The sequence below is a fragment of the Kryptolebias marmoratus genome, linkage group LG14 (genome assembly GCF_001649575.2).
Source record: "Kryptolebias marmoratus isolate JLee-2015 linkage group LG14, ASM164957v2, whole genome shotgun sequence".
Classification (NCBI taxonomy): Eukaryota; Metazoa; Chordata; class Actinopteri; order Cyprinodontiformes; family Rivulidae; genus Kryptolebias; species Kryptolebias marmoratus.
Window position 1 is genome coordinate 24,974,858 of NC_051443.1, and position 9,725 is coordinate 24,984,582.

Below are 9,725 nucleotides of genomic sequence, written 5' to 3' on the forward strand. Positions count from 1 at the left end.
CCCCCCCCCCCCCCCCAACCAGCTGACGCAGGTTTCCATTACGTCACGCGAGGCAAGCCTCACCCGTTTATGTAACACGGAGTCCTGAAAACAAAACAAGAAGTGAACTCGGCCGATCAGCTGATCGGGAGGAAGTTTTAAAACGGCTGTTTCTGTTTTTTTTTAAATCTTCTCCTGTTTTCACTAATATTACATCAACATTTCCTAAAAAAAAAAAGAAGGGAGTTTTGCTCAAAACAAACAGCAAAGGTTGAGAAAACAGCCGAGATCCTCAAAGTTCGTTATCGTTAATCAGTCACATCGAAACAAAAACAGCAAGCTGATTAAAAGACGGGCATATCTGTGGACGGCACTCACCACATTATGAAGCTAAATTTACACATAAAGTTTTATATTTTAGAAGCGATTTGACTCTTTTTCATAAATAAACTCTGACTTTTAGATTTTCACGCTGAATAAAGAACCGAAACAGACGCTGAAGAACCTCAGTTAGCACGGATGCTAATTTAGGATTAGCGCCAACGTTTCCGAGTCGTCAGGGTTCAGACTACGGCAGCTATGCTGGGACAAACTGTGGATTTTCATGTCTTCAAAATGGCCGTCGGCGTCCTTTTTGACCCCTGACCTGATGGTTTCTGTCCCACAGCGAGGACTCGAGCGAGGACGTGATGAGTTCGGGGGAGGAGTCTCTCAGCAGCTCTCTGGGCAGCGACGCCGAAGGCCCCTTTTTCCCTCTGCACCTCCGCCGCCAGAAGCCCCGCCCCTTCCTCCCCGCCTGACGCCCCTCCCTCCTCCTCCCTTTAATTTATTGGAGAAGCTCCGGCGCACAACTGGCAACGGATGTTTTAGTAATTTAAAATTTGTGTCGAGACGCGACATTCCAGGGCGCGAGCGACGTTCGGCGGCTCGAGTCCGGTCCTTTAGCTGCTTTTCTTTCTTTTTTTTTAAATAAATAAATCTCAGATGTCAGACCAGGCTGCGACAGAGAGAACCTGCCAAAAACAACAAAAGAACGTCTTATTTGACTGTTATTAACGAGAAGTCGTCCCGTTCAGAAGGCGAGAGCGGCGAGCTGCCGCCTCCGTTTTCTGTTCGAGTTCATTTTGCACAGTTTTTAATCGTTGGATCCAAGTCCGCTTGTTTTTATTTTATTTCGATTTTAAAAAAAAGTTGCCAATTTTAAGGATGTAGCTTGTTTTTGTAAATGTTGTATGAAGCTAAAAAATGCCGAGTGTAAAAAAACAACAAAAAGTTTTAAAATATTGATACAAAAAAAACTGTAAAACTGTAAATGATGTACAAAAAAAGGCTGTTAATAGTTCTTTGTAGATACTGTTATTTATTCTTTTGTCACATGTACAAAAAAAAAGAATCTTATAAAAAATGCTATTTTTAAACCTTCGTCTGTTTTTTTCTTCTTTTTTAGTTTAAACAAATCAGCTGCAAACCTGAATAAGAAGCAAATAAACCAAATGTTTTTATAAAATGTTACAGCAGACTCAGATTTAGAGGAATAAACATTTATAAATCGTGGTTACAAATTTAAATCTTACGCTCTGTTAGTTTGAATACAGTTGCAGAAACGGACAAGTTTTGTGGCTTTTAATGATTTATTGAACTAATTAATTTATAAAAACAAGAACTGTTGTTAAGTTTATTGATACAGGCCCAGAAGATCCACACGTTCAGTGAAATGTTTAAATTTAAAGGTCCGTTAACTTCCTGTTAGTGACCAGGATTGACTGCAGCGGCCGTCCTCCTCAGACTGAAGGAAACTGGAGGAACAAACTCAGGAGCCAGGAACCTGCTGGAACACCAGCGAGGCCAGTTTTCACGTCAACAAGGACCGAGGACAGAAACATGCCGTCTGCATCTCTGCGGTCTTTTTAAGCTCAGAGGTCTCTAATGCCCCTTTTCCACCGGCTCTAATTCAGAAGTCCGGCTCTACTTGGCTCGGCTCGATAAAGAATGCATCACGTTCACACCGGCCAGTTTGGTCGGCAGCAGAGGAACGCCTCCTCGTGTTGTGGGGGGCGGGGCAAACTTATCGCAAGTTGTGTAAACAACAAAAGCGCTATGGACAACGTTGGCCCTGTGTTGTTGCTGTTTTTTAAACTTATGGGGATTCTCCTGAGACTTCAGGAAGAGAGGCGCAGTGGAAGAAACGCTCTGGATGCCGCGATTGTTGCGCGGAGTAGGACAGCTGTTATCCGCCGGAGATTTCAGGCTTTACAGCGCCTTCAGCTGGGGGACAGACGGCAGAAACGCTGCAGGGTAAGCTAACGCTGTTGTTTATATTCCTACCTTCGCTCTTTATGCTGGAATCTGGCCACACCCACGACCAATGAGTGAACAGGAGCTAAGCTTGCGCCGCCCACCCAGCTGGCCCTGCTCCGAAGCAGGGACCAAAAAAAGCAGGGACCGGCCTCGAAAAAATGCCGGTGGAAACGCGCGCAAAGCAAGCTGAGTAGAGTGGAGCCGGGACCTTTAGAGCCCGTGGAAAAGGGGCATAAAAGTAGTGAAGACGGCCTCCAGCTGCTTCTCAGCAGAAGCAAAATGGCTCCATTAAAGCTCATAACCACACCCACATCAACTCCTGACCAATCACACGACACTTGGAGAAACGGTTCTGACTGATGGAAACCAACCAGTTTAACTGAACTCTACCAAGAAGAGACAAATATCAGCCAGAAGCTCGATGATGGAGACAAAAGGTCCAGGAGACGCCAGCTGAGGGACATTTAACCAAACATTAAAGGACGTTTATGGATATTTCTGAGCTCCAACACTTAGAAATCAATGAAGCTGTTTGATGTTGAATCAAAACGATTGAAATAAACCAATAAAACCCTAAATTTAACATAAACCTTTGATCTGCTGCCGGGGTCAGACAGAAGACAAACAGAAAACTGAACCCGACAGGTCAAAGGTCAACCAGTGTTGCTTTAAACTACTTTTATTGGCATCAGTCCAGTTTTTTAAAATTCAAGTGTAAAAAAATCCAAGGTAAGCATTTTATTACAGGAAAGACGTCAAAAAGTGTAAAAACCTGAGCTTGTACGCCGACAAACTACATATTTCTGTATTCTCCTCTCAGAGGAAGCAGGAAAGATTCTCCTTTTATTAATATGAATTTTCAGACCAGCAGCTCGTCTGTAATCGCTTCAACTGATTGAATTCACACAGACAGAGACGGGACAGAGACACATTTCAGTCCTACCACGAGGAGACGATCCTCCTTCGGCGTCCTCCTCCTTCAAGTTTCAGAGACAATAAAAACATCCAGGCGGACAATCGAGTCAGAATCCCATCCGGGGTTTCTTCTTCTGGGTCTGAGACGCCTGCGGCGGCCCCCGTCGACCCTGCGGCGCCCGGGACGCGGGTTGAGAAGACGCGAACGAAGCGAAGACGTCTCTGGTGGTCCTCGGGGGGACGGGCTGGGAGCTGCTGACCTGACAGGAGGCGGCGGCGGCCGGGTTGTCCTGAAAAAACAAAAACTGTCACTGAGTGGAAAAAAACTAAAATCTTTGGATTTATTCACTTCTATAAAGTCAATTAGGGGTTGATCCAGATGGACCCAACCAGGGGTGGAAATTAAAAATCTTTTTTTACCAGCCACTGTTTTTTGTTGTGACAAAAAGTAATTTCATATGATGATGATGGAGGTGGGTGGAAGCAGTTGTGCTGCCCTACAAGCTGAAAAACACCTCTTTCTGGACACTGCATGGAAATAACTAGACTTTTCTTATTTTATTTTTTTATTTTAAACCATTAAAAGATGCATATCTGTACATAAAAAATTCAGACAAGTGAAATTTATTTCTGCTTTTAATGCATAGATCTATTTGTGCTACCTGCTTATATTTAACAGGTAGGATATTCTGATGAAGGAAGGGATTTTTGTGGTTTTAGAAAGGTTTTCGTCGTGGATATAAATTGTTCCAATGCTATGCTAAGCATAACTCCTAAGCTTCCACTTCAGTATCCGATGATATTTAACATTAACACAAACCGCTGTAGTTTTCGGTTTGTAAACATGACGGTAGAAGAATCAGCTCTGCGAGAATCAGAGCTAACGACCCGTCCCACAGACGGCCCAGGTGTGGTGATCAGAACCAACGAGGCTCGCTTACCTGCGTTTCAAACAGAGAGCTCAGGTCGTCCCTGGCTGGATGTTTGGTCCTCCTCTGGCTGGACGACGTGGTGTCGGGACTTCCTCTTTGGGACGCGGAGACGATCTGCTGCTCGTGGTTCTCGTCCCTCTGAGGCGTCGGAGTCGGCGTGGGAACCGGACCGTCGGTCTGAACGTGAAGAGGAGTGCTCAGAAACCTGTCCAACTTGGACAACACCCCGTCACTGTCCACGTCCGACCACGCCCCCTGACTCGCCGCCGAGGACCACTCAGCTGAGCTGGAGAAACCGTCCAGCTCCGTCTGGTAGCTGACGGTGGAGGTGAAGCTCCCGCTCAGCTCCAACCGTCGACCCGCGGCTCTCCTCGCCTGCTTCTCCCTCCTCCTCTTCCTCCTCAGAGCCTCCACCTTCGACTCCACGTTCAGGCCCATGTTGTCGTGCCACCACGCCCGCCACGCCTCCTCGCCCCGCCAGGAGACGGTCAGCCGGCGGCTGAGCGCGTCCGTCCACTCCTCGGGGTCCACGGCGCCGGGCACGGGCGCCGCGGAGGAGGCGGAGCCGCGCAGCAGCAGCAGCGAGCGGCTCGACATGCACGCCTTCAGCTCCCTCCTCAGGCTTTCCTCCCGCTGCTCCTCCTCCGCTCCTCGCGCCTCGCCGTCGGGAACCGTCAGCAGGTTCTTGGTTTCAGCCGTGAGCAGATCCGAGTCCAGCGCCTTCTCGCCGCTTCTATAGGTCAGCTTCTGCAGCCAAACCTTCCAGGTGTGAAGAGTTCTGCTGCCGGGCGCCGCGGGAGTCCGGCCGGAGCGTTTCTCCTCTCCGTCGGTCGTCGCGGCGTCAGGGTCATCGTTAACAAAAACCGGCAGCGGCGTCCGTTTCACACGCCGCCGCCCGCCTCTCGCCTCGGAAGAATCAGAATCCACAGTTTGAGTTTCGGGAACAGCCGCGGCCTGAGTCGGACCGATGATCTCCTCGTCGCTCGACGTGTCGGAGACGACCAGCTGAGCCTCAGCCGAGGGCGCCGAGGTTTCTGGTCGACGGCGGTCAGACGGGTCTTCGTTCTGCTTCAGGACCTGATAGAAAACATCTCCCGCCTCCGTCAGCTGCAGCACGCACACACACTCCTCGCCGTCTGGGCCGCCTCCCGCGTTCCCCCGGATGCACGTCAGACCTGACGAAAGAAGAAGAAGAAACGAAGCGGTGAGTAAAAGTTAACCATATTTTCTGGACTATAAGGCGAATTTAAAAGCCGTCAGAGCTCCTTATATATGCAAGAAGTCGTGATGTTTTAGTTCGACTTTGGTTAAACTACAACGCCGCGGCGCTCGCAGCATTGAGGCTCAGTTAGAGTCGCGCGGGGCTCCGCCCACAGCGGCGGAGGCGTTTATATTCGACGCTTATGTCGGCGCAGTATCCTCCCGTGAGTTTTGAGCCGTTTGATTATCTTTATCTGTCACAGAGGGATCAGATAAACGCTGATACAGGCGAACCAGCTCCGCTAGAGCACCAAGATCGGCCATTTTGATTGGAGCGTGGCGCACACGGTCCGCGCCAAGTTGCAAAAACTGGGAGGCGACGATGTGCTTTATATATGACAAGAGTTGGAAAATGGACCATTATAATCCAGCGCGCCCTGCTCCATCAGTCTGAAGGCGGCGGCGGCGGGTGGCGGGAGGAGGAGGAGGAGGAGGAGGAGGAGGAGCTCCTACCTGCTGCAGGTGCGCTGAGTCTGTTGGTGGCGGTCTCCAGGCGGTGAGGGATCTGAACCGGGAGGTGCCTGAGGCTCTCTCTGGGCCGGAGAAGAGCCTGAGGAGGACCGAGGCTGAAGCAGGGCTGCACTCGACCTCCTGAGGACACACACACACACACACGATGGGATCATTACATAAAGGCATTTGATAAACTAAACGCTGTGCATTCCTTCAAAGAAAGCTTAGGCGTCCAGCTCCAGTTGCCATGGCAACTTCATGTCCCGAAACCCCGCCCCCTCCTCGAACTCCTTCAGGCTCCGCCCTCGTCTCGGACCCACCTGAGTACTGAAGCAGGGTGATTTCCTGGGAGCTCTGCGAGCCGAGCAGGACGCCGGCGGTCTCGCTCCCCGCCGCGCGCGGAACAGCGTGACAGAAAATGGGCGGGGCTTCCATCATGTGATCCCACTTGAGCATGGGCACGCAGGGGAAGCGCTCGTCCATGACGTACGCCGAATACTGAGGACAGGGAGGGAGGGAAGCGTTGAGACTCGGCCCGGCGTGGCGACTGAAACGCCGTAAAGCGGGCTCGGTACCTGCGTGGCGACCAGGTGGTGGAAGGGGTGGGCGTCTCCCAGATACCTGGACTGCAGGAGACACTCGCCGCTCCGACACGCCGCCGTGCTGCTGATACGAAACAGAGTGAGACCAGCAGCCGAAACTGCCTGGAGGAGCAGAAGAAGAAGAAGAAGCTTCCTTCAGCGTTCAGCTCAGCAGGTTTTAGATTTCTGACTCATAGCTACTTTTAGCTTTTAGCCATCATTAGTTAGCCTTCTGCTACTGCTACTACTGGGTCTTTACTACCATTAGCTTTTTACTAGCCTTTAGTTACATTTAGCTATCCTTTAGCTTTTCACTTGCCTTTAGCTACATTTATCTATCCTTTAGCTTTTCACTTGCCTTTAGCTACATTTAGCTATCCTTTAGCTTTTCACTAGGCTTTAGCTACTTTGAGCTAGCCTTTTGCTACCATTAGCTTTTCACTAGCCTTTAGCTACATTTAGCTATCCTTTAGCTTTTCACTAGGCTTTAGCTACTTTGAGCTATCCTTTTGCTACCATTAGCTTTTCACTAGCCTTTAGCTACATTTAGCTATCCTTTAGCTTTTCACTAGGCTTTAGCTACTTTGAGCTATCCTTTTGCTACCATTAGCTTTTCACTAGCCTTTAGCTACATTTAGCTATCCTTTAGCTTTTCACTAGGCTTTAGCTACTTTGAGCTATCCTTTTGCTACCATTAGCTTTTCACTAGCCTTTAGCTACATTTAGCTATCCTTTAGCTTTTCACTAGGCTTTAGCTACTTTGAGCTATCCTTTTGCTACCATTAGCTTTTCACTAGCCTTTAGCTACATTTAGCTATCCTTTAGCTTTTCACTAGGCTTTAGCTACTTTGAGCTATCCTTTTGCTACCATTAGCTTTTCACTAGCCTTTAGCTACATTTAGCTATCCTTTAGCTTTTCACTAGGCTTTAGCTACTTTGAGCTATCCTTTTGCTACCATTAGCTTTTCACTAGCCTTTAGCTACATTTAGCTATCCTTTAGCTTTTCACTAGGCTTTAGCTACTTTGAGCTATCCTTTTGCTACCATTAGCTTTTCACTAGCCTTTAGCTACATTTAGCTATCCTTTAGCTTTTCACTAGGCTTTAGCTACTTTGAGCTAGCCTTTTGCTACCATTAGCTTTTCACTAGCCTTTAGCTACATTTAGCTATCCTTTAGCTTTTCACTAGGCTTTAGCTACTTTGTGCTATCCTTTTGCTACCATTAGCTTTTCACTAGCCTTTAGCTACATTTAGCTATCCTTTTGCTAGCCTTAGCTTTTCACTAGCCTTTACCTACTTTTAGCTAGCCTTTTGCTACATTAGCTTTTTGCTACTTTTAGCTAGCCTTTTGCTACCATTAACTTTAAAATAGCATTTTGTTACCTTTAGCTTTTAGCTAGCCGTGTCTTACGTTTAGCTACTTGCAGCCGTCAGTCGGCCATGTTTACCGGTCGTCACAGAACTGATTCCTTTAAGTCGTTTCATCAGATAATCGAAGCAACAAAACTTTTAAAATATGAAGTTTTTTTCGTGTTTCGAGCCCCCCCTCCCCTCCCCTCCCCTCCCCCTCACCCTGACGTCCGTCAGCTCCACGCCGGTCCTGTCTGCGTACAGAATCACCCTCGGGTGGGCGGAGAACTCGCACCACCTCCACCACGATTTGGCGTTGAAGTACAAGTTGGCGTCTTCGACTCGAACTTTCTGCAGCCTGAGGAAGAAAAAACGAAATGACTTTAATCGCCACACATCTACAACCTGATTGGTCCGCGGCACGTCGACCTTCTCACCCTCTGCCGACGGTCCACAGGTTCGCCGCTCCGCTCTCGCTCGCCACCAGAACTTCACCTAAAACATGAGGACTGACGGGACGAAGCAGACGTCGGGTTCAGCTCTTCCTCGCGGGAAGCTTCGCCTGCAGCCGGTCACTCACCTGACGCTCACGCAGGTCGCCGCCTCCCTGGTGCTCACCACCTGCAGGAGGCGGGGCTCGTTCGTTTCGCTGAACCTCCAGGCGCCGCAGAGGTAATCCGAGCGCACGGCGACACAACCTGCGGCACACAGAACCCGTTAGGCGCCGGGGCGGACCCGAAGGAGCGTCTGCTGCGGCCGCGGCTTACAGTCGTTCAGCAGGGAGGCGTGGCTTATCTGCCTGATGGGCGCCTCCAGCTGGAAGCTGTGAGGCTCTCTGCTGCTCAGCTCCACGCCACGCCGCTGCAGCTCCACCCGGTGGAAGTCTGAGGTACCGCGGTAAGAATCAGAACCAGGAAACGGAACCATCCGCTACGTCCGAGCCTTTAAACTGAAGGATACTGAGGCGGTTCAGACCCGGTCCTCCGGGACACGCGAGGCACCCTCTGCCCCGCGAGAACGGGACGAAGGCCAGAGCGCCCCCGGTGGTCCTCTCGGAAAACAGCAGGCGGTCCCGTTGCTCCGTTAGCTCCTCGTGCAGCAGCGAGCCCAGCAGCTCCGGAGGGACGTCGAGCACCACGTCCGACAGCAGGCTGCAGTACGAGCCGAGGGCGGAGGCGCCGAACATCAGGTGACACCTGCCGGGGAACAACCAGAGCTGCCAACACGGAAAATCTCGGCATCCGGAGATCCAGCTGACGCCTCAGGGACGTCAGCTGAAACCTGAAAGTGTTCAAACTAAAAGAACGCTGAGCGCCGAAAACACTGAGAGTAACAAAAGGCTAGCTAAAAGCAAAAGCAACAAGCTAAAGGTGCTGTAGCTAACAGCTAAAAGCAGCTTCAACTCGGGAATTCTGACTAAAAATGCTAAAAAATGCAGACCTAAAACCACACAAAAAACAAAATCCGAGTGGAAAATTCTTAATTTTTTTACTGTAAAAACCACAAAAACATACTTAATGAAATGTTTTGACAGCTTAGAATGCAAATATAATCAGTAATATTCATAAACGTGAACAAATTGAGCAAACAACAAAGTTATATAGACTTTCTCCATTAAAATGCTGATAATTTCTTAGACTTTTTTTAGACAAAACAATCAGAAGTTCTAATAAATTGCCATAAATCCTTTGGTCCATGAATATAAACAGTTTCTGTCCAAAACAAGGCAGAGGGGCTACATCACATTCTTAGTTTTGGTTATTTTCTTTGTCCTGTTCATGCAGGATCATTCAGGTAAATGTTGTAAAATATATCCTGATTCAAAAAAAGTTAAAAAACAAAAACAACTGGACTTCTATTCTGTAGCTGAAGACGTTTCGCTTCTCATCCGAGGAGCTTTCTCAATTCAGAAATAGAGAGTGTGGAGTTGAGCTTTTAAAGCTGAGATGTGATGTAA

At 48.9% G+C, this 9,725-nt stretch overlaps 2 protein-coding genes across 4 annotated transcripts in view; one reads left to right on the forward strand and one right to left on the reverse strand.

Annotated features, from left to right (window-relative positions):
* Positions 1 to 1,627, forward strand: part of ccng2 (cyclin G2) — a 4,560-nt gene extending 2,933 nt beyond the window's left edge. For both annotated transcript variants that reach the window (XM_017432943.3, XM_017432944.3), the window contains one exon: positions 647 to 1,627. In XM_017432943.3, coding sequence (XP_017288432.1) covers positions 647 to 779 — 133 coding nt within the window. In that variant the 3' untranslated portion in view covers positions 780 to 1,627. The remainder of the gene's footprint in view (positions 1 to 646) is intronic.
* taf1c (TATA-box binding protein associated factor, RNA polymerase I subunit C) overlaps positions 1 to 9,725 on the reverse strand; it is a 19,077-nt gene that overhangs the window by 3,440 nt on the left and 5,912 nt on the right. Inside the window, exons 6-15 of one of the 2 annotated variants that reach the window (XM_037979538.1) lie at positions 8,729 to 8,964; positions 8,536 to 8,652; positions 8,349 to 8,466; positions 8,206 to 8,277; positions 7,991 to 8,126; positions 6,413 to 6,541; positions 6,158 to 6,335; positions 5,838 to 5,975; positions 4,134 to 5,299; positions 3,221 to 3,482 (exon numbers count right to left, since the gene is read on the reverse strand). In XM_037979538.1, coding sequence (XP_037835466.1) covers positions 3,300 to 3,482; positions 4,134 to 5,299; positions 5,838 to 5,975; positions 6,158 to 6,335; positions 6,413 to 6,541; positions 7,991 to 8,126; positions 8,206 to 8,277; positions 8,349 to 8,466; positions 8,536 to 8,652; positions 8,729 to 8,964 — 2,473 coding nt within the window. In that variant the 3' untranslated portion in view covers positions 3,221 to 3,299. Of the gene's footprint in view, positions 1 to 2,940; positions 3,483 to 4,133; positions 5,300 to 5,837; positions 5,976 to 6,157; positions 6,336 to 6,412; positions 6,542 to 7,990; positions 8,127 to 8,205; positions 8,278 to 8,348; positions 8,467 to 8,535; positions 8,653 to 8,728; positions 8,965 to 9,725 lie in introns of those variants that run through there. The other variant, XM_017432907.3, reaches the window with a different exon arrangement.